General features: G+C 50.9%; 1 protein-coding gene across 3 annotated transcripts in view; it reads left to right on the top strand.

The window, feature by feature from the left end:
- Positions 1-22,951, top strand: part of IGSF3 (immunoglobulin superfamily member 3) — an 86,756-nt gene that overhangs the window by 41,755 nt on the left and 22,050 nt on the right. For 2 of the 3 annotated variants that reach the window (XM_048071570.2, XM_067001641.1), the window contains exons 3-6: positions 12,416-12,826; positions 13,903-14,292; positions 15,993-16,394; positions 20,990-21,394. In XM_048071570.2, the coding sequence (XP_047927527.1) occupies positions 12,416-12,826; positions 13,903-14,292; positions 15,993-16,394; positions 20,990-21,394 (1,608 nt within the window). The remainder of the gene's footprint in view (positions 1-12,415; positions 12,827-13,902; positions 14,293-15,992; positions 16,395-20,989; positions 21,395-22,951) is intronic. The other variant, XM_067001642.1, reaches the window with a different exon arrangement.

Here is a 22,951-nt window from a genome sequence, read left to right as displayed (position 1 = left end):
AAGGAACAAGGTGGAGTCACGAGGACTTGACTGACCATAGCTTAAAAGAAGGAAGTAGAAGACTTGTGGAGGAGACCAGGCTTCGGTGGTGCATTTTTGTTCATGCTCCACATGAGGATGTGTCACATCTAACTGAAGCCAGTGCAGGGCCATGCTCGGTGTGGTGTTGGGCACCTCAGCAGCTCTTGTAGGGAAAGGACGAGCTTTTGTAGCGACAGGACAAAGGGTGATGGTTTTAAACTAAAAGAAGGTTGGTTTAGATTGTATATAAGGAAGAAATTGTTCACTCAGGGCGGTGAGACCCTGGCACAGGCTGCCCAGAGAAGCTGTGGATGCCCCATCCCTGGAGGTGCTCAAGGCCAGGCTGGATAGGGCTTTGGGCAACCTGGTCTGGTGGGAGGTGTCCCTGCCCATGGCAGGGGGCTGGAGCTGGGTGGTCTTTAAGGTCCCTTCCAACCCAAGCCGTTCTCTGATTGTCAGCCTCCGAGGAATTTTATCTTCCAAACCTTTCTATATTGTTTTGGGGCACTCTCAGCGGTTGGATTTGCATTGGTGACATGAAAGGAATTGGCCTTTCTCTCGCACCATGTGAGGCAGTGAGTTTTGGATTTGGCCTGGGTATCCTTTCCACAGCCTTAATACCCCCTCCCCCATGTGGGCACCTTTAAACTCCTTAAGTTCTCAAAGTAAACTGCATGGATTGAAGTCTGCAGTAAAAACTATTTTAACATGCAAGTATCAGAGGCTGCATTAGTTTAACTGAAATCACTTTGCATGGATTTTTCTGGCATAAACCAGTCCTTAATAGATCCAGGATGTCTGGGGATGATCGAGTACTCAAATAAATTTGTAATGGATTCTAAGGGGAAATGGCTTTCTGTCTCTTTTACGTTGTGTTTTGTTTTTTTAGTGATGGTTAGAAGAATGAACATTTTTCTTAAACAAGGGTCATTTTTTGTCTTTCCTGATCATTTCCCAGCTTGTTTATTTTAGGGGAAGTAGGGCGCAGCAGTGCTGCGTAATTCATTTTGCTGTAGGATGGTGGCATTTGGAAGCACCAGCCTGGCTGAGCTGCCTGCAGTCTCAGGTGAGAGCCCTTTTCCCATCTATGCAAACTGGCTGCAGATGGAAAGTATTTTCCAAGGATTTTTTCTCTCAGCTGTGTTGTAAATAGGAAAAAGGCAGGATTTGGGAGCTTTGAGAGTCCAACAGAAACTTCTTTCCCTCATTGATTTCCCCACTCTTCCTGCTGCGCTGTCATGGTACCACGAGCTCTTTGGTCACCCTGGAGTCTGCCAGGGCACAGGAGACCTGAATACCTAATGTGCTCAAGCAAGGGTTTTGGAAAAAGTACAGAATAATTAAGAAAAAATAAATCTTTCTTATTATTTTAGTGTAGCAGAAAAAGGAACAGGCAAAAGCTATTTTCTTCTTCCTTCTGAAGGTCGTGTTTACAGGAATTTAGCCATGATTTGAAATATGATAGCCTATAAAACTACCGCACTTTATAAGTCTACCTTACAGGGAACAAAACTTCGATAGGCAAGGCAGGAGGACGTATCCTAGCTGTGCCACAAAACAATGCTCTCGAGTCTACGTTTGGTGTAGGGTGGTTTTTGTTTGTTTGTTTGTGTTGTTGTTGTTGGTTTTGTTTTGGTTTTGTTTGTTTTTAAGTGGATTAATGGTTCCCCCAGATCTAGACGGGATAGTGTGCTGAGTTTTGGTAAGAGTGGCTGATAGTGGGCTGAGTTTTGGTAAGAGTTATTTTATAAAAGAAAGAAGAAAAATGTGAGTAGAGGCACTAGTGAAGCTTGATTTCCTGTGTGCTTTTTTTTTTCTCTGTGGCTGAATTTCTAGGTATCTAATAAAGTGCAATCATTGCTTTTCCTTGATTGGGATATTCCCATGCTTGTCTTCCAGCTTACTTCCTTGGTATCTGAGGTTTGAACAACCACTGCTTTCTCCTCCTCAGAGAAATAGTTATGTGTGGTGGGTATCTACTATGCTTCTCCAGCTATTTCATGAAACCTGTGAGAATTTATTCTGAGACTGCTATCCATCCCTCAGTGTTTGTTGGAGAGCTTTAGCCACTCTCGAAGCAGCTGCCACTTTCCAAAGTTAGGTGAGAGGCAGGCAGGCATGCTCACACTGTCATTTCATGCTCTCGTTTTGTTCAGCCAGGGCAGAATGGTGACGCTCCTGTAGAGCATGCACTGCAAACAGCAAACCTCACCTCCCAGGTACTAAGCTCTGCTCAGGGACTGTGCTCTAACTGGCTCCTGTGCCTCTGAGTGGTACTAACTGCAAGATCAGCCAAGCTCCCATTGTGTGGCAGGAGAAAACCTATTTGAATGGGTTGTGGGTCCGTGCACCTGCCATGAGTTAAATAATTAATCTGCTCTGACCATTTGCCATTGGTGTCCTCTGCTTTCAGCAATGAGGTGATCGCTCGCATCGACTAATCAATCATAATTCTCCATATCGACCTGTGTTGATTTCCAGTTCTCCTTGCTTGCAAAAAGGCCACTTGGATCAGGCAGTTGTGAGAAGTTCTTCCCCCCCAGACAGTACAGAGCAAGGGTGATGCAAGACTGTGTATCTTATCAGGCTCCTAATATGTTCTTTATTTGCATGCCATAGCGCATCTGCACGAGAGATCTTGGGCTTTCAAACTTTACAGGTGCTTGTGAGACAAGCTGTTATCTCGGAGCTGGAGAGGGTGAACAGGCACTGAGCAGGCTCAGCTTCAGGCGGAAATCAGGCAGCGCTGGTGGATGGGAAACATCGGTGGCTGAAGCTTTACAGGAAAACCTTTCCTGTTACTGTCTCCTTGAAGCTCGCGTATCTGTAGGAAGATGTTAACCTGAGGATATCTACCAGCAAGAGAAAGTTATAAAAGGTAGTGATACAAGAAGACACTGTCCAAGGGCACTGCTGGGGTGAGAAGTCTGCAGTCTCCTGTCTTTTCCCTATTCCTGTTCAAGAGTCTCTTCAGGCTGATGTGAGCTGGCGATGTTTCCATTGCCCTGTGCCATCCCCAGCCCGCTGGGCACGCAGCAGCCAGTGGAGCATCTGCTGCTCTTCCTGGGCTGGTGTCTCAGCTGGTGAAACTCCACAGCCTGCCTCCGCTGAGGGTACGCACGGAAGCAGCCACGCAAGTGAAATGCTTTGTGCTGGTCATTTTGCCATTTACCTACAGGGTAGTGAATAGCAGCTGGGAAGCTGACAGCTTTCAGCGCCTTTTGCACTGTGATGTGGTGGTGAAACAAGCACTGACGGGGAAAAATGGAGCTGTCTGGAGACCTGGGGACAGCAGTGTGTCAGCTGTGTTTGGCTCTCGCTGAGTAGCTTCACCAGCAGAAGGCTGGAAACACTATAAATAAAGTCCTGGATTCTGCAGGAGTCAGTGGTATTGATCCTGTGCTGGAGACATCGTGGAAACTTCCTATTTACTAGTTTATTCTTGACTTATTTTCATTGCTGCTTTTTTCGTTTGTTTGTTTGCTGCAATGCATTACTTTGATACAGTCTGTGCCTTTGGTTTAATAATAGGTGCGCCAAAAACGTATTTTCTTTATTTTGATGCGCAGTTTATTTCCTGACTGCTTATTTTAAAATGCCTTCTGGCTCTGTACTGCAAAGGATTTGGGATATCCTAGAAAATCTGGGGTACTGACCTCTAGAAGACCTACATGTCCAGACGCTTGCCTTCTGTCCATAATCATCAGTTGTGTGTCTGTGCTGCTGGCTGTGAGCAAGCCATCTTTCTGTGGCACTCCTCGCCTCATGGGGATCTCTTGATGAGCAGGGCTCTGTGGTTGGCATGGGGTTGAGAAGCAGACAGTGACTGTAAAGCCGGAGGAAGTGTCCACCTCTTTCTGCAATGGGTGCTACATTTCAGCATTTAGCATTTGTTGTGGAAGACCACCCGGTGGCTGCTCTGTGGCTAAGTCTGCTGTCAGTGCGAGTTCATTGGGGTTGCACGAAGCTTTTACTCTTCCCCAGCAGTGAAATTTCCCCCAGACAGTCGTCCGCATAAGAGTGGCCCAAGGGCCAAGGCAGGATGCAGCTGCAAGGAGGGCTTTGCTGCTGGCTCGTGCCTCAAGCTGGGAGGAAGCTCACTAAGGGCAGAATTCAGGACCTTCGATCTTTGTGAAATGAGACACCAACAAGCCACAAAAATAGTTGGAATATATAATTTGTACAGCAGGAACTATTGAGTTTCTGCCTGCCTGGTTTAGGAGCCACTGCCTGAGACGGGGTGAGCAAAAGGATTTCTTTGTGTGCCTTGCCAGGGCGATGCAGAACTTCATGACAGAGAGACTTCGTTGTTTCTGTCAACTGATTCTTGCTCGCAGCTTTCCCACTGCCTGTCGTCTTCATCTCCTTCAAGCATAGCACAGGTTGTAGGGAAAAGTGGTGTCCCCTTCTGTAGCTGTGAGGGGTGCTGCTCAAATCTTCCAGACAGTGCTCTTCTACAGGGAGAGCAACTCGGTGGTAGCCAGATGTGTTCGTGTTGATAACCAGAGAGGTGAACAGAATTCTGGGAGAAGGGAAGGGCACTGGGTGCTTTGAAATGCCCAGATCAATGAATATAAAAACAAATACATTTAAAAAAAAATTCAATATAAAGATGCCAAGCACACTCATGCATAAAGTCAATTGGCTGTGTGTGCCTGAGTAGCTTTTCCAGAGTAGTTGATTGCTACACTGGAGCAGGAGAACGCTTTACACAGTCTGAAAATGCGCTTCCAAGCACAGCACTTTGGGTCCTGTCTTCCTGTCCTTATCCCCTGTTCCCCAGATCACCACCACCTAAACTAGAAGAAGCTTGGAGCATGAAGAGCTTAAAGAGGAGAGCTTGCTATTGCCCCATGTGTAAGAGGCAAAATTATAGAAGTACAGTAGAAAGAAAGTCTTTGGGAAAAGGGATTTGCAGTAGTGGACGTTACCTGGATTTATCTGTGCAGCCTGTTTTTGATGGCAGAAGTCTGACACTATTTGACTGAATTTGCGTTGCTTGTCTCAGTTCTGTTTTCTGCAGCCTTTAGTGCAGGAAGAGAGCAGGTGTTCCTCGTGGTTGGAGAGCTTGGACTCCATCCTGCAAGAGCCAGACCGTGTCTTTCATTCATCATGGGGGTGCTAGCTTCAAAATAACAGTTCGGGGCTGCCAAAACCTCATTGGAAGAAGGTAGCTTGGAAATATCCAGAAGAACCAACGTCCTTCATTCCAGCTCCCAGAAATCCCCCAGCTCACGCTGACCTATGGCTCGGTAGATGGCCTGCTGTCTGGTGAAGATGTGTGTTTGTGCAAAGTGTTATAAACAATTCCCATACTCGGAACAGGACCATTAGAAAAGATTTCTACCGTTAGTTTGTACAGGGTTTTTTTTGTTCTCAGATTTCAAAACTTTCTCTGTTCTATTTATGTGCCACCCTGTGTCTCTCGGCAATCTGCTTAGAGACAAGCATGAAGAAGACGCGATTCTGATCTCTTCTTCCCCGTCCATGCGGCAGAAAGCCAGCATTTTTACTTCATCTTCCCTTGGGAACTTAAGACCCAGACCAGGGCTGAACGGAAATTAGGGCTGTAAAACAGAATAAAACCTAATTCCGTCCTTCCTTTGGTGCTTTGTTTGCGGGGACTGAAATGCTCTGCTTGTGTGTTCAGTAGGAAGGCTGTTTTAGAGGGGATGGATAGGTCAGGGCAGGAGATCCAGGGCCAGCATTTTGGAAGCAAGCACTGCTTGCCCACCTGTGTTGCTGACTTGTGCATGATGCAAAGTGCTCTCCTCCACCGATCAGTGCCGCTTTGATGGTTAACATGTTGGATTGTAGGAGTCATTCAGGTCTGCACTAGGTACGTGGCACAGGGATCCATACTCTCAGTTTGGAGCCTCGAGAGTCCTTAATTTAAAAAATGCTCACAGGAATCTTCTCCCAAGTACATCTTGGCCTGGGTTATCTTCCAGCAAAGGGAAAAATAAATTGCTGCTGCCGACCTCAGAGAGCGGCTGGCCAGAGGGGCATGAGAAACTCTGATCCCGTGCTTTGCAGCACGTGGGACGGGCTGGGTCCCAGGAGGCAGGTGGGAGAAAGGAACCTGGTAGGACTCAGACCCTTTGTGATTGCCTAAATGAAGGAACCGCAGCTCTTAACAAGCTCCCCTTGACCTTCTGTGTGATCTCTGCCGGGCTCCTGAAAGGCAGACACTAATCTCTGCAAGCAGCTCCGCGCTCTTATCTCCAGTGCTGCTCCTTCTCTTACACGCGCAGCTGGGGGAGAGAGAGAGGAGAATCCTCCTCGAAAATTGATTGTGGGGAGGGATGGCCCACCTGCCTGAAACACCACAAACGTGATTACAGCCCCCGGGGAATATGGCCTGAGAAGTGCTGTGATTGTTTTGAAATGATACCGCACGGCTCCCTCCCTGCGCAGCTGTTTGTATTGCCTGCCCGCCTGCCCTGAGTACGCTGGGCTGAACAAAATAAGGCTTTTAAAAAAATTGCTGAAAAGAGGATTTTCTAAGCTTTCCACTTCTATCATTTCTTACCTGCGGCTTCTGAGGTGTAAAACATTAAGACAGCATTGCCTACACAGCTTCAGAGGAGCCCAGGCTGCGTCAGCTCTTCGGCTCCATGCGTGCTGGGTATTTTTTGTTCTCCCCGTCTGTTCTGTGGGTCGGGGAGGCTGGGGCTTAGCAGGTTACCCTGTGCCAGCTGAGCCACAGAAAATTCCCACGTCCCTGCTCTTAGCTCTCAAGTGTTGTTAAGTAAAACACATCAGCTTAACCCTGGGTGAAAGAGGTACGTGATGATGTGCTCTGCCCTCGTATTTGTGGTGGCTTAGGCTTGCATTAAGCTGCGGGAGCTAACCGGTGGCTCTCGGGCTTGGGATCAGAGGGAGTGCTAAACCCTCAAAAAGGTGAGTTTCTAAAAGAGGGAGGCAGGTGGAGAGAGAGGGATTTGGGAGCTGATTCACCTTGACTCACTGCCGGAGCTAACTGCCTCTGCCGGCTGTCACCCAGCTGCCTGCAGGGCTGGGTCTCGCAGGGGGACAGGGGGCACAGGCAAAGCCACGAAGCAAGATTGCAAAAAGTTTTAATAAAATAAGTGTGCATATGTGAGGATTAGAGGTTTCCCAACACTGCTGTGGCTGGGAGGTGAAGGCAGGCCTTGTGCTCTCTGTACCCCTCGACATGCCCAGCTCTTGGGATCTTTGGTTGTGTGTATTTTGTGATATTTTTTTTTCCTTTTAATGAGGCCACTTGAACTTCTCCACTTAAATTAGCTGTCCTAATAACCAGCTGCTCCTCAGGGTGCTGCGGGACTGGGTGGGTGTAGAGAGGCGAAGCAGCTCGCTGGCAGGAGCCTCCCCTGCGCCCCATCTCAGCTTCGGCAGGAGCAGAGGGGCTGCGTGGCACGTGGGGCGTGCGGATGGGGTGGCTCGGGCACGGAGACACGTCCTAGAGCAGGACCAGGTTGTGCAACAGGGTCCTGCTCCCGCGGCACAGGAGGAGGGCGAGTGACGGGTAGCGTGGACGGGCGCGTGGGGCAGGGCGGGTGTGACTAACGGGCCCAGCGGCAACAAAGGAGAAGTTCAGGCCCTGAGATGGGAAGCTGACCTAACTTCGAGTTTACACATCCTCTATCTGATTCTCTCTCCCCCTTTCTTCTACTTCTTGTTGTTTCTTTTGTTTTTTTCTCTGCCCTTTCCCACTGGCTGTCTGAACTCGTCCAGTTGCTTTGAGAGATGCATTTCTGTTGGTGTAATCACTCCAGCCAGTCATTAACGTACAAACAAGGCTACTATTGTAATCTGAGGATTTATTGCTGCTGCTGTGAAACAACTGCCATGCCATCTTACTTAACTCTTCAGTTCCCTCGCTGCCTGCTGGCAGCAGCTGGGTCGGGAACAGGCTGCCCTCTTAAAGAGCTGCCCGCCTGCAGGCCGAGGATGTGCTGCTTGGCTTTGTTGCCCCGCAGAGTGCCGTGGTGGTGTAACTGCAAGTGGGGCAGCGCTTCGCCATGGATTTCTCGATTGTGAAGCAACCAGAAGTGACTTCAGAGTTCGACTTCGCGTTTGAAACAAGGCTTAAATGTTTATGCTGGGGTTAAAAATGTGTTCCGCTTGCTTTTCTTTGGGCCACAGCTCAAGATCTGTTCACCCAGTCGGGAGACTGAAGTGAATTCACTGACAAATTTAGAGAAGCGTATGACTTCTTTTTAAAAATGGTTAAAACGTCAGTACTTCTCAGCTGCCTTTCCTTTAAAGCCGTCTTTGACAATCCCTGTGTCTCAGACAAGACAGTGCAGGTTGGGCTTTACCGAAGGAAAGTAATCCCCTACCCAACCAGATTTTTAACACTTGTTAGCGTTTTCCCTGTGGTACCAGAAACCCGTCGTTACGTGCAGGTCGGTGAGGAAGAGGGGAAGTTTGGAGAGCATTTCCCTCCCTGGGCTGCAGGACCCGGAGCAGTTACTGGGAAGTCTTGCTGCTTTCTCTCTGCTGACCTTTTGGGTTGGCTGTTGTAGGAGCTCTGTTCTCCAAATCGTGGGGCCTTGTCCCCACGCCTCTCTCCGGCGTGATGCAGGAGTTGAGGTACACCCCAGGCCCCTGCCCGTTTCTCTTCAGGATTTAAAACTAAGGCAAGTCGGGGACATTATCAGCGGCATGATGTGCTCGGTTTTGTCCCGTTGTGGAGTGATGTTTGGGGGTCTTTGTTGCTTTTGCAGCATAGCCCAGCATGTGTTTTCCTTCGTGCTGAAGGCATTTCAGGTGGGAGGTGCCCGGAGTGCTGCAGCAGGTAGGGATCGGCATGTGCAGCTAATTGCCAGGAATGAGGGCTGGAGAGGATTCCGCTGCTCATCTAGGTATCTTTTCAGCCTTATCACCACCTCCTGCCGCATGTATGCACACGTATTTGGATCCCATAAGGAATAGAAAGCAGCAGCAGCACGGCGGAGGGGTGAGGATGGGGGCTCCCCGGGCACTTGCTGCAGCTGGGCGAGGGCAGGTCCCTTCCAGCTGCTCCTCTTGCCTCGGGGCAGCTCTGGTGGTGGACCCCCATCCTTCCTTACGCTGTTGGCAGCAGCAGCATCGTGCCTGATGCGGGGCTGATCACAAAGCACTGCTCACATTCCTGTTAGTGTTGTCATTTGGTGCCCGCCAGTGCTTTCCTCCAAAGTGGTGGCGTTGACACCGTGCTTCATCTTGAGCAGCTTGCTTCTGTCTTGCAAGCACAACCAGAGGCATCGGGGAAGGAGGTTGGTGGCACTGAGCTGGGATCCCTGCGGGGCAGCAAGATGTCACGGGGCAGATGGAAACATAACTCTTGCACTAATTCTTTTTAAAATCCAGAGCAGTATTTCTCAGCCAAAAGCAGCTCCCTAGGAGTAGGGAGTGCATGTATTTGTTCTTCCTAAATAGTTCACACTTGACACTTGGCAAGCGTAGCTCTATCCAGACGGTAGGAAGTGGGCAGTTGGGGACACAAGGTAGCACCACGCAGTGCCTCTAAAGCGTATTGGAGGGTAAAAGCAATAATGAAACCCAAGGGAAGAAAAGGCTGGCGGGTTTTTGCTTGGCCCTCGAGATGGCCCTGTGCATAGCTGTGCTGACTACCCTATGTAAGTTGTTTTTCTCCAGAAGAGCCTGCAGGGTAAGGCTACTGTGGTGGTAAGTGATTTTTACCAGCTCGGGGCTCTGGCTCCCAGCCTGTTGCTCCTCGTGCATCACCTAACAAGGAAATGGTATCCCAGGCAGGTTTGCTGCCTCGCCTGGGAGTACACAAAACGTTGGTAGCTTTCTGATTTGTGTCCAGCATGTAACGGCTTTGCAGTCCTACTCCTCGGGGGTGATTGGCGTTTTGGATACCTAAGAACAAACCAGAGCCAGCCTAGGGAAAGGGGACACCTGGGTCGTCTATGTCCATGTGAGGTAGAGTTCATGTGGAAATGGGGCTGGTCCTGGGGGCTTGGAGGAAAGCGTGTTGGAAAGCTTGAGCTGCGTACCCAGTCCAGGCCAGGGATCTCCAGTCCCTGCTCCAGGTGAACGTAAGCCGGTTCCTTATCCTAAAGTTAACACCTTAGTTCCCAATCTGTAAATACTTCTGTGTAGCTCACCGGGTGCTCCTCGCTTGCACGTTACTGAGGTGTCTGTATCTGAGGTGGGTTTGGCTGGAGCTGCGTGCACTAGGGGAGAGGGGAGCACCTCCTGCTCCTTCCTTCCTCCTCCTCCTCCTCCTCGTGGCAGCAGGACACTTGGACTGTCCCTGGCTGGGCCCCTGACACCCTCTAGTGGCAATATTGACGTTTAATATTTCAGAAGCTCTTAAAGCTTGGGGGCTGCGAGCACCCCTTCTGCAGCAGCTGGCGGCTCAGAGGCTAGTAGGAAATGCTGCCTTTCTCTCTCCGTCGACCTGCCAGCTGGGAGCAAGGGGGAGGCCAGGCTGGGGTTGGGGGGAAGCATGATACAGGCTCCTGGGTGGCATGCTGGATAGAGGGGAGAAGGGAGCAGGAGCTGGGCAAGACAGAGAGGGCAAGGGTGGGAGCGGGTCCTCCTGGCTGTGAAGGCAGCCTGCCGAGAGCATCCCCACGCCAGGCTGGTTCAAGATTACAGTCTCAAGGCTGTGTGAACCCCAAAGGCCATACTGATTCATCTAACGGGGAGGATATGGTTGGATTTTTTTTCAACCAAAAGAGCACAAGGAGTGCAACACAGTGTGTTGGGCATTATCATAGTCAAATTACAGCCTTCAGCACACCACCGCCTCCGGATTTTTCTCCAGGAATGCGTTTTGCAATAGCTGTGGTGTGGAAGATGCTAACCCTCCCTCCAGGTTATGACCTGGAAATACGAAGTCCAGTTGGCGAAACGGTGCCTGTGTCAGCCTGTAAGCAGCTCGGGGAATGGGGTGGCAAGCGAGACACGGCCGTGGCCCTACACTCTTCCCGTCCCACCGTGGGAGCCGTGCTTTGCTTCCCCGGGCAGCCGCTGCCGCGGGCTGTGCACGGGGCCCATGCTGGGACAGGCTTCCTCTTGTCGTCCCAGGGAGCGGGCGGCTCCGTGCCTTGCAGGGCTCTCAGACTGGCTGCGGGAAGGAGGATGGGCAGGCTTTCTTCCCAGAGTGCTGCCTTCACCCCGCGTACCGGCGAAGGGAGGCTGGTGTGTGTAGCAGGCAGCTCTGCCTTTGAAGCAGCTCAGTGGGAAAGTAACTCCAGCAAGATGGTGATCGGGTTTAATTTACCTACCCGATGTAAAAATAAAGTTACGAGAGCCCATGACTGGAGGGCAAAGAGAAGGGAGCTGCACCGCTCTGGAAATCATTTGGAAAGGTTTGAAATGAGAAATTTAAATCTCCTCGTGCAGGCGTGGTGAGCTGGGGAGTTCAGCTGCCGGCTGCGATCACTGCTTTGCTTGGAGTCGGAGGGAAGAGGGGAGAGGAGAAGCGAGGCAGCTCCTGGCTGGCACGGGATGGCGTGGCCAGAGGCTATTGCTGCCCGCGGGCAGGGAGTGGGGAGCCTGGGTGAGGAGGATGAGGGGATGGGAGGCAGGAGGAGACATGGCTGCGGGGATGAGGGCAATGGCCGTAAATGAGTCTTACCAGGTATTTTCCCTGCTGGGACAGTAAATTCCCTGGTTAGAGCATGCTTGGTCAAAGCAAATGCTCTGGGCTGAGCTGGACGAGAAAAAATTCCCTTTCATTTACTCCATCCTGTGGCTTTCTTCTTCTCTCTCTCCTGCTTTGAATTTCCTGCCATAAATAATGCCAGCGGTTGTCCTCAGGGCAACTGATTGCTTTCTGTAGCAGTGCCTGAATGAAACAGATGCAGCTTTTGGCAACGTAACCAATTTTGTCAGATCCTCCAGTGTTGTCAATGAAACTGAGCTGAGATGTGTTAATTATATTCCGCTGGTGCATGGTGAAACCGTGGGCATTAACAGGTTCACTGGCGCTGCCTTGTCTGCAGACTTGGAAAGGAGGCTTGCCGTATCCTCTCCATATGATGTTTCTTGAGACAGCAAAATTTATAAATAGCTCTTTTTAAGAAAGCCTGCCTTCTAGTAGCGGGACCTCCTGCTACAATTGAGATACTCGCTAAAATTAAGCAAATCTGTGGTGCTGCAGGGTTTTTTTCATCCTAATTTTAGTGGCTGTTCGCTGTAAATCCAGCTGTGTGGTCTTTTCTGCTGTCACTCATGGACTGCAGGTATTTGGGGATGATTGTCTTTTTATTTGGGGCTAGTTATGAGCTGGCAGGCCTTTGCTAATCCTCATGATTAATTACAGCCATAGAAAGAGACCTCTCCCCCAGCTCTCCTTTAACGTATCCAGGCTGTGGCCCCTCTCTTGGGTCAGCATCTCGGCGTTCCTAACCCTAACGCTGTGCTTCTCCGTCCCCCTCCGCTGCAGTGATCCCCGACTCGCTGCGAGTGACCGCGGTCCCGCAGACGCTGCACAAGGTGGAGCGCGACTCCCTGGAGCTGAAGTGCGAGGTGTCCAAGAGCACGGCCCAGCACAGCCACGTCTCCATCGCCTGGTACCGGCAGCGAGGCGGCGAGGCGCCCGTGGAGGTCATCTCCCTCAGCCGCGATTTCGTCCTGCGGGCCGGGGGCTCCTACGCCCAGCGGCAGGCCACGGGGGACGTCCGCTTGGACAAGGTGGGCGAGACCACCTCGAAGCTCACCATCTACAACCTCCACCCGTCAGATCAAGGCGAGTTCTACTGCGAGGCGGCTGAGTGGATCCAGGACCCGGACAAGTCGTGGTACGCCATGACCCGCAAGCGTTCTCAGGGCACCATCGTCAACGTGCAAGCCACCGGTCAGTGTCTTCTCTCTCTTTCCTTGCTTGTCCGGGTGGTGGGAAGAAGCAGAGGAGGTGGAAAACAGGGCTGTGCGTTGTTAGGTGACTCCGGTGCTGACCCAAGCAGGGAGCAATGCACACCACAGCTTTTTACCATCTAAACAAATGAGTCTGCAAGGCCAGCTGCAGAGCTCCCCTAGGTCTGATCACACCTAACGCTGGAGCAAGGCCTGCAAAGCCGTGCCTGGTCTGGGACTTGACTGTTTCACACTGTGGTTCTCTCTTGACTCCGCAGTGGGGTTTGTGGTCTCCTCAGATAAGCCCAGTTGCCTCTTGGGGTGAACCCATGGAAAGCAGCTGTTCCTGGGAGGGTTGCGGAGGTCTCTCACTGCAGGTTACCCAAGTGGGGCCAGGCTAGGTCCTCTTCTCTTGGCACTGCTGAGACCTGGACCGGTGGTATCTTCTACCACACCACAGCAAGAGGGCTTGGTGGCAGCCCCTGCTGTCTGACATAGCCAGCGGTCTGGGCTGAAACGGGAGCTAAGGCACACATACAGCTTACACGGCTGGTGCTAGCACAGGCAATGAGAATTTGGGGAAGTGAGGAGATAAGAGTGACACATCAGAAATTTAAACTAAAACTTTGAGCAAACACTTCTGTATTGCCTGAGGCCCATTTGCAAGTCAAAATCCTTCTCACAGCCAGCAGCACAGGTTCCTGCTAAGGATCTAAAAACCCAGATGAGCTCTTTTGTCCTCTCAGATATCCCTAAAAGCCCTGCCTTTCAGTCCCAGCAATCTGGGATGAGTAGGACTGGGCTCCAGCTCACATCCCGTGGTGCCGCTGGATCCCAGTGTCACAGCAGAGCTGCTCCCGGGTGGAAAGGCTGGGGAAAAGGTGATTTGGCTGGGGAGGCCTTGCAGCTTTTGCTTCTTACAGACAAAGCAAGCCGCTCACCCCTCCACCTTGGAGGTGCATGTGTCCAAGGGGTGATGACCATGCAGTCTGGCAGGTTGCAGCCACCTCGCGTGAGGTGTGCTGCTCTCCAGGTGGGCTTTGCCACGCTGACATGAGCTGGTCTGTTTCTCCCCAGATAAGGAGTTCAGTGTCCGGCTGGAGACGGAGAAGCGGACGTACATCGTGGGCGAGCCAGTGGAGTTTCGGTGCATCCTGGAGGCACAGAATGTCCCTGACCGCTACTTCTCCATCTCCTGGGCCTTCAACAGCTCCCTCATCGCCAGCCTGGGGCCCAACGCCGTGCCGGTGCTCAACAACGAGTTTGCCCAGCGCGAGGCCCTGGGCCAGCTCAAGGTAGCCAAAGAAAGCGACAACGTTTTTGTGCTGAAGATCTACCGCCTCCGCCTCGAGGACAGTGGCAAGTACAACTGCCGGGTGACCGAGCGGGAGAAGACTGTGACGGGGGACTTCATCGACAAGGAGAGCAAGCGGCCCAAGAACATCCCCATCACCGTCCTGCCGCTCAGTAAGTAGAGACCTGCCTGCTCCATCCCGGGATGCTGCCAAGGGCCTTGCTCTGCTGGGCAGCTAGCTGGTGAGGCTGTGGTGTGTCCAGCCCAAATCAGACTTCGGAAGGGGAATGGGGAGGATAAGAGTTTGTGTGCTGTGGAGGCTTGAAATCCCAACTGGCAAGTCTTTTTGGAGGGGAAGGGGAACAGTAGAGCAAGGGGGATTGTGCTGCTCAGGTTCGTGAGTGGGGAAACGTGTCCCCACCTTGGTGATCACTCCAACCTGGCAGTTGTGGTCTTGAGGTGAAGGTGTGTGTGACAGCCTCTGGCTTGCTCCTCGCACCTCTACCCTCTGCACGAAGCTGGGCGCCCTGAAGTATACAGCAGGCGTAATGGGGAGACTGGCTTGTCCCTGCTTTATCCTAAGAGCTGCTGGGTTCCTGCAGGCTGTGGCTGTTGTTCAGCTGTCGTGAAAGACACTGGGGTTGCACCCTGCACTGGGAAAAAATAAGGTTCACCTGCTCCTCAAGCCCTAGTTCGCTCTTCAGCATGGAGCCCTGTTGTGGTCACTGTGTGTCTGCCAACCCTGGTGAAAACAACCCTGCCAGAGGCTCGCCTGAGTGCCTTTTGTGTTTATCAGACAAATGTGATAAATACGTGAAAGGCAGGGTGAGAGAAGAGGGTCAACTGACTCATTCCTCCTTTGTTTTGCTCTCTCGAACTCAGGTAGCCGCAGCATGGCGAACCAGGCAAGTGTTGCCCAGGTTACCCTAGCTGCAGGGTTTGACCAAGCAGATGGGAAGCTGACAGGATTTTGTGCAGCGTCTGTCTCCTGTCTCTTAGGCTTGTAGGGAAATGCAGCCCTTTCCTCAAGCTTTTTTTTCCTCCTCATTTCTCCAAAAGAAATTCTAATTCTTTTCTCTCTTACCAATATTTGGTCTCATTTGTTTGGCGTTAAAAATTAGAAATCTTGCGCTGGACTATTGTCTAAAATGCAGTACTTCTAGGCAAAGCCACCTTTCAGGCAGATTTCATTCCTGAGATTTCGTAAATCACCAACTCTAGGAACAAATGTGATTTTTCAAGGGTGCTAAGTGTCCATAACTCCAACGGAAGACAGCAGGAGTAACCAGCACTCAGTATCTCTGAAAAATGAGCCGTAAAGCCTAACGTCTCTGGGAAGCTCAGGATAACTTTTTTTTTTTGATGTTGCCAAACATTGATAGCTACCTCTAGTGTTGAGAGCGATGGGAGTTTGCGAAAGCTTCTCCCAAAAGGTGTTGCAGAAATGGACGTGGCAAGATGGTAATCAGATTGACACGAATTGAAAAGCCCAGGGAGCTGGAAGCTTTTTTTTTTTGGCAGAGCCGGTTGCATGTGGTGCATGTTGTAGCAACACAAATTCCCTCAAGCTTTGCTGAGACCCCAGCCTGGACCTGCGAACTGAAGACACGGCAGTGCCTCCTGAGCCCTAGGCAGAGATTTTTCCCAGCTTTGGCCGACACCTGCTTTGAGTGTGCAAGGCACCAGGAGCAGCTCGCTGCCCACAGACTGTTTTTGGATGTGGTCACGCATGAACTTAAGACGTGCCTGAACCCAAATGCGTGGGCAGTTTCCTGCACCTGGTAAAACACCGCTCTGGCCAGCAGCGTCCCTGCAGACTGAGAAGTGCCCAGTGTGTATCATCTCCCCTGTGTGTGTGCGTTTCTCTCCTTAGAGACCAGCATCTCCTTGGAGATTATCAACAACGCCAGCAGTGTCTTGGAGGGGGAGAGCCTGCGCTTTGGCTGCAACGTGCGCTCAGGCGTGGGGCCCCAAAGCCGCCTCTCTGTCGCCTGGCAGCTGGTGGACAAGCAGAACCGGCGCAGCGAAATCGTGCGTCTGGATCGGGACGGCACCCTGCAGCCCGGCCCGTCGTACACCGAGCGCAGCAGCTACGGGGGCATCCAGATGGAGCAGGTCCGGCCCGGCTCCTTCACCCTGGAGATCTTCAACAGCATCAGGGCGGACGAGGGCCACTACGAGTGCCGGGTGGCCGAGTGGACGCGGACACTGGATGGGGAGTGGCAGATGGTTGGGGAGCGGCACGCTGGTACCCCAGTGTCCATCACTCCTCTGGGTGAGTACTCAAGGTGTGGGGGCTGTGGGGCCATGCGCCCCACGAGCCTGGCTCAATCCAGGAGGTCACCTGCAAATACCTGGGGCTGCTCTCAGCACTCTGTGCTTGCCAGTGAAATGGAGGCACCAGCAGCCCTCCTGCAGCTCCTGCAAAGGTTGGTGCAAAACGTCTGCGTGCCCAGTTGCATTTGAGGGCAAAATCTGAGGGGTGGCTGTGGCAGGAGCAAAGCAGGGGATGGCTGATGGGAGCCAAGGAGAGAGACTGCCAGCATCATGATGCCCACTGAAAGGGGGCACCACATCCCAACAGCCCTGGAGCTGGGCTGTGGGAAGTGACTTGGTGGTGCTCCATCAATGACCAGCGGGCGTCAAAGCCTCCTTGCATGCTCTGGGCAAGCCTCGTCTCAGCTCACCAGACTGGGAGAGCGAAACACAGGGCATCTATTGGCCCGGCCACCAGAAATCACGAGCATCTCCAACAGCATCAGAAGTCCTCAGGAGCTGTGGATCAGGACCGGTCCTCACTGCCTCTGCCAAGAGGCCCTGAGCAGCTGACCCGGGACTGAGCCAAACTAGAGGCCGTGATCGTTGCGACTGGTACTCTGCTCTGCCAAATAGCTCCTCTGGTTCAAATACAGCAAAGTGACATCAATTTAGGAGAGGGCAGGTAGGGCATTAGAGATTTTGCATAGATTGTGAATTACTTGGGTCTCGCTCAGGCCTTGTTATATATTAAGCCCTGGACAGGTTCCCAAAGTTCTCTGCAGGAGACTGAAGAACTGATGAATATTCCTACAAGGTCCCTGATTTGCAGAATGCTAGAGCTATAAACAATTAGTGCGTGCTATTCAAAAGTCAAGATAGATTTTTTTTTTCGATTCTCCACAGTATTAATCTTAAGATTTGGCGAGATGTGTGAGAGACCAGACTTTAAAGTCATATTCTGATTAAAATCTTGCTTTTTTTTTTCCTTTCCTCCCCTTCACTTTTGACCTTCTTTCAGAGGCTGTTCTGTCTAGAGCTAGAAACCATTGCTCTATAGGTTTCAAAAGCAGGTAGGGACGTTAGTTTGTAAAGAACTCAAGGCAGATTCTCAGCTGGTTTCAACAGCGTCTTTGTCTTGAGGTCAGTGGCATTTGGCCCCTTGTAAGTCCATGTGTTGGCCATTCTCTTTACTTTGCAACTTGTGGAGGTGTGTTGGGATGGAACAGGGAGTACAGTGGTAGATGAAGTGATGAGATTTTAAAATGCATCACGTTTACTCTTGCTAAAATTTAAGATACAGAAAATTGATCAGCAGTTCCAGAAGATGGGATTTGAAGGTAGTTGTCCCTCCACCTCTTTCCCTTGTCCCAGGGAAATTTGACTGTTACATTCTGTCAAGTCCTAAGAAGTAACAAAGTCCTCTTTCTATAACTAACAAACCTGTAGTAGCTCAGTAACATTTAGTGATGAAAATATCAAATATTGTTTTCTTGCTGCTGAATCTGATATTTTTTGTTCAGATTAATGCTTTTGAAGTGTCTTGAGAAACTAGAATGGAAGGTGCTAAGAAAGAGCAAGAGAGGTTTATTGCTACAGAAAGTGCTAGTAAAAAAATGCAGTAAATTTAGTGACACTCACATTTCAAGTTAAGGTCTAATCGTTTGCCAGTCTGCCAGGGTAAAAAACTCTTTAGCTGAACCAGCACAGATAATGTTCAAACCCATAAATCTATCGCCACTGTGGTTGTGAAGCAACAGCCAGAAGAGAGATGTGCTGTCAGATGAGACCAGATGTCCCTGAACTTCTGAGGATCTCAAGTGCCCAGCAGGGATTTTAGTCCCTGGCAGATGGGAGGGAAGGGGCAGGCACTCTGAAATCTGTGGGTAGAGGAGGGCAGGCTGGGTGAGGGGGTTCTCCTATATTGTTACGGGGAGGTCTTGCACAAAATGTGCCTGCTTACATGTGTGGATGCTCTCCTTTTGTATGAATTCCCTGGTAAAATTATAGAGAAGGTTATTCTGGGAATTACTGAAAAACACCTGAAAGACAATGCAGTCATTGGTCACAGCCAGCTTGGGTTCATTAAGGGAAAGTCATGTTTAATGAACTTAATTTCCTTTTATGACAAGGTTACCCACCTAGCTGACTGAGGGAAGCCAGCTGATGTAATCTTTTTGGAATTCAGCAAATCTTTGATCGCTGTTTCTCACAGTATCCTTCTGGACAAAATATCCAGCATACAGCTAGACAAATACATGATGTGATGGGTGAACAATTGGCTGATGGGTTGGACTCAAAGGTTTATAGTAAATGGGGTTACATCAGGCTGGCGGCCAGTCACTAGTGGGATTCCCCAGAGCTCCATTTGAGGGCCAGTTCTCTTCAATGTTTTCATAAATGACTTGGATGTAGGACTTGAAGGTGTACTAAGTTTGTGGACAATGCTAAACTGGGAGAAGCTGCTGACTCCCTTGAGGGTAGAGAGGCCTTGCAGAGAGATCTTGACAAATTAGAGGGCTGGGCAACCACCAAGTGCATGAAGTTTAACAAGAGCATGTGCCAGATCCTGCACCTAGGTAGGGGCAACCCTGAATATACATACAGACAGGGGGATGAGAGGCTGGAGAGCAGCCCTGTGGAAAGGGATCTGGTCATTCTTGTTGACTGCAAGTTGAATAGGAGTCAGCAGTGTGCCCTGGCAGCCAGGAGGGTAAACCATACCCTGTGATACATCAGGCACGACATTGCTAGCTGGTCGAGGGGAGGGATTGTCCTGCTCTGCTCTGTGCTGGTGTGGCCTCACCTTGAGGGCAGCATGCAGTTTTTGGTGCCACAATGAAATAAGGACATAAAACTATTAGATGAGTGTCCAAAGGAGGGCTACAAAGATGGTGAAGGGTCTGGAGCGGAGGATGTCTGAGGAGCAGCTGAGGTCCCTCGGTTTGTTCAGCCCAGAGCAGAGCAGGCTGAGGGGAGGCCTCATGGCGGCCTGCAGCTCCCTCACGAGGGGAGCGGAGGGGCAGGCGCTGAGCTCTGCTCTCTGGGGACAGCGACAGGACCCGAGGGAACAGCATGGAGCTGGGACAGGGGAGGGTCAGGCTGGGTGTTAGGGAAAGGTTCTGCACCCAGAGGGTGGTCGGGCACTGGGACAGGCTCCCCAGGGAACTGGTCACAGCACCGAGCCTGCCGGAGTTCAAGAAGGGTTTGGACAGTGCTCTCAGGCACAGGGTTTGATTTTTGGGGTGGTTCTGTGTGGAGCCAGGAGTTGGACTCAGTAATCCTTGTGGCTCCCTTCTAACTCGGGATATTCAGTGATTCTAAGAAGAGGGGATTTTGTATGTTAACCTTAATGTCATGAGCATGTTTGCTGAGGACTTGAGAAACAGATTTGGTTTTTACATGGCAGTCAAGAGGAGAGAACGTCATTAAGTTTCCTTGCCTAGCCCAACTGGAGATTAAACTGTACAGAGTCAGCTGATCTTGGTAAAATTAAGGTGGCTTTCTAAGGCCAGAGCTGCTGCCGCATCTGAAGGTAATGGCTTACATGGGGATGAGATGTGGCAGTTTCTGCCTTCTCAGCCTCTGTCTCCTCTCTGGCGTAATCACTAAACATGTTGCATGGGGCTTTAATCCCAAAGATTGACCTCCTTTCTCAGTAATTACACATCCATGAGCGATGCCCTGAATGACTGGGGCTGCGGAGGCACTTACTGGAGGTGTACAGATATGGTGATGTCCACATTGTGGCTGGTCTGGCCCACGGCAGCAGCTCTGTGGGTTGCAGTGAGCTCTCAGCTCATCCCCCAAGCTGTAATTTCAAGCCTGTGGCAGGCTGAAGCTCCATGCTGATCCAGAAGACATTCCTGTTTCTGGTGGGGTCTCCACCCATGGGGCCCCAGCAAAAGCTTTGTTGAATGCCTGGGTCATCAGCACAGCAGTGTGAGGGAAGAGAGCACCAAGCCCACCTGGACGCCCAGCAGAGACCTCCAGAAAGTAAACGCTTCTTGGAGATGGTGGTGGTGGAAAACAAGGTCCCTGCTATATCTACAGGCTTCACTGAAGTAATCATAACAGTAAAAAAATATTTTCTCTCTAGCTCAGAGTAAACGAGCAATGGAAATTCCTTGACCCAAAATGTAAACCAGTCAACTAGGAATATGTTATTTGTTATTTTTAACTTGTTAATAGTTTGCTGTTTTTAAAATCCCCTAAATCTACAAAGTCTTGGGGTTAGACAAGTAAAGATGTGTTGACTAGCTTGTGGAGTTGTGCAGATGTGAGGGTAATTGTATATAGCTAGGATCTGTAAGAGACAAAAGAGATGCTGTGTGAAGAATAGAAGCAACCACCTTCTCTCTGTTATAAATTGCCTCCACTCTTGGATTACGTAACCTCTGCCAACTCTCCAAAGCACGGAAGAAAACTTTTTCTTCTCATTTTCCTCATCGTTCCCTCACCTGCAGTGACCAGCTACAGACCTGGACAGGGAAACAGGGAGGGAGGATCCCTTGGCCAGGAGGTGGTTGTGAATCATGGCGTCTACAAGTGGTCGTGCTTGTTCATGCAGAATCAAGCCATGCTCTTTAAAGCCCTTCTCTCTCTTTTTTGCAGAGGCTGGTTTTGCTGTCACAGCTATTTCCCGCACCCCTGGGGTGACCTACAATGAGTCCTTCGACCTCCAGTGCATCATCAAGCCACACTACCCATCCTGGGTCCCAGTGTCAGTGACGTGGCGTTTCCAGCCGGCGGGCAGCACTGAGTTTCACGACCTGGTCACCTTCACGCGTGACGGCGGGGTCCAGTGGGGTGACAGGTATATGGGCTTCCGGACCCGCACTGCCATTGAGAAGGCCGAGTCCAGCAACAACGTGCGCCTGAGCATCAGCCGGGCGAGTGACACGGAGGCCGGCAAGTACCAGTGCGTGGCCGAGCTCTGGAGGAAGAACTACAACAGCAGCTGGACGCGGCTGGCAGACAGGACATCCAACCTGCTGGAGATCAGGGTCCTGCGGCCGGGTGAGTGTGGAGAGCAGGCAAGAGGGTCTGGGAGGTGTGTCGTGGGGATGGGCTGCATGTCAGTGTTGCAGTGGTCTCTCCAGAGGAAGGACTGCTCTTGTGGCTGCAACTGACATCTCACAGTTGTGAAAGTTTTGGGTGGGACTTGAAACTGTTCACAGGGTTTTCTTCTGGGAGGTGAGGTGACTGAGGCTTGGTCCGGTTTCTGGGCTGTTCCTGTGAAATGGAAATGGCTTTCAGGATGCTGCCTCCATTCATCAGAGCAGACTCTCTCTGAGAGTCTCTGAGAGTCTCTGAGAGTCTGCTCTAAGAGAGGAGAGGGGCAGGATCAAAGAGAAGAGTGGCACTCCCACCAAAGCCTCTACGTGCACACCCACCACAGGTGTTGTGCTACAGCTCTTACCGAGTGACTGGCTGCACCTCTTGCTCGGTTGGAGACATCTTCAAAAGCAGCTAGTGATTAAAGAGCCTGACTTTCATCCCCACTAGAAACTGAGCCCTTTCCAGCTGGAAGTCCCCAGGTCCATGGGTGCCCATTCACAGCATGCAACATCTAGGCAACAGAGACCTGGTTTGGCAGGGAGAGTCAGAAAGCCTACAAAGTGCTTATGTTCCCTGTAACAGCCAGTGGAGAGAGTTGGGCAACTTCTGTAGGTTTTGTTGATGATGACTTTTTGCTGGTGCCTCCTATTCCTCATGAAGGCTGCTAAGATGTGTGGTCAGGACAGCTGTTGGCCACCACTGAGCTGAATGGTTTATTGCTATCTCAGCCTTAGGGCTAGAGTTCGTGTTTGAAGTGGGGCTTTTAGCACCTTCAGGGCTCTTGGCTCAGCTCCTTGCAGCATTGTCAGTCCTGCCCTCGTGTTCCTGTGCAGAGGGATGCCTCCCTAGGGTCTGCCTTCTTGCTTAGGGATTGTATTTTTCCCCTCAGTGGCCATTTCCATACTCTCCTCCACCTTCCCCAACCCTCTGGGAAAGTCAGGGGATGCTGTTAGCTCCCTCATGAGCTTTCTGCCCTCTTTCTTCCCTCCCTTCCTCCTTCCTTGCCATCATCTCCAGGTTAATCTTCTCCATTTGTCTTGATTACCCTGCCTTGTAATACATGTTTTACTGCTTGCAAGGTCACGCTGGTGATGTTCATCATTTTAGCTTATTTCCCTAGGAAACAGCAGTGACTGGAGATGGTCCCTGGAGTAATATGCTTCTTCATGGCATATTTCTGTGCATGCATTTGTGTGTGACACAGAGAGAAAGAGAAATCCTTGGTAATATCTTCCAGAAGAGAGCCTCTGTGCCACAGTTCAGGGTGGCCAGGAGGACATTTAAGCCATGTTCTGGCAGCCGGTTCTTCTTTACGGGAGCAGTGACCATCAAGGGATGCCTTAACAGAACAAGTGATCTAGGTCTTCATGGTTTCTACCTCTCCCTGTCTCCCTGCTGCTCAGCAAGCTACTTGCTACACAAATCTTAGCTGTCAGTCCAATGAGCCTTGCGTAATGTTTGTGGTTTTATGGCCCACAAGGGGATGGAAGAGAAGAGGGGGGCTCCTTCCTGACC

The sequence above is a fragment of the Anser cygnoides genome, chromosome 1 (assembly GCF_040182565.1).
Source record: "Anser cygnoides isolate HZ-2024a breed goose chromosome 1, Taihu_goose_T2T_genome, whole genome shotgun sequence".
Taxonomy (NCBI): domain Eukaryota; kingdom Metazoa; phylum Chordata; class Aves; order Anseriformes; family Anatidae; genus Anser; species Anser cygnoides.
This window is presented reverse-complemented; position numbering and strand designations above follow the sequence as displayed.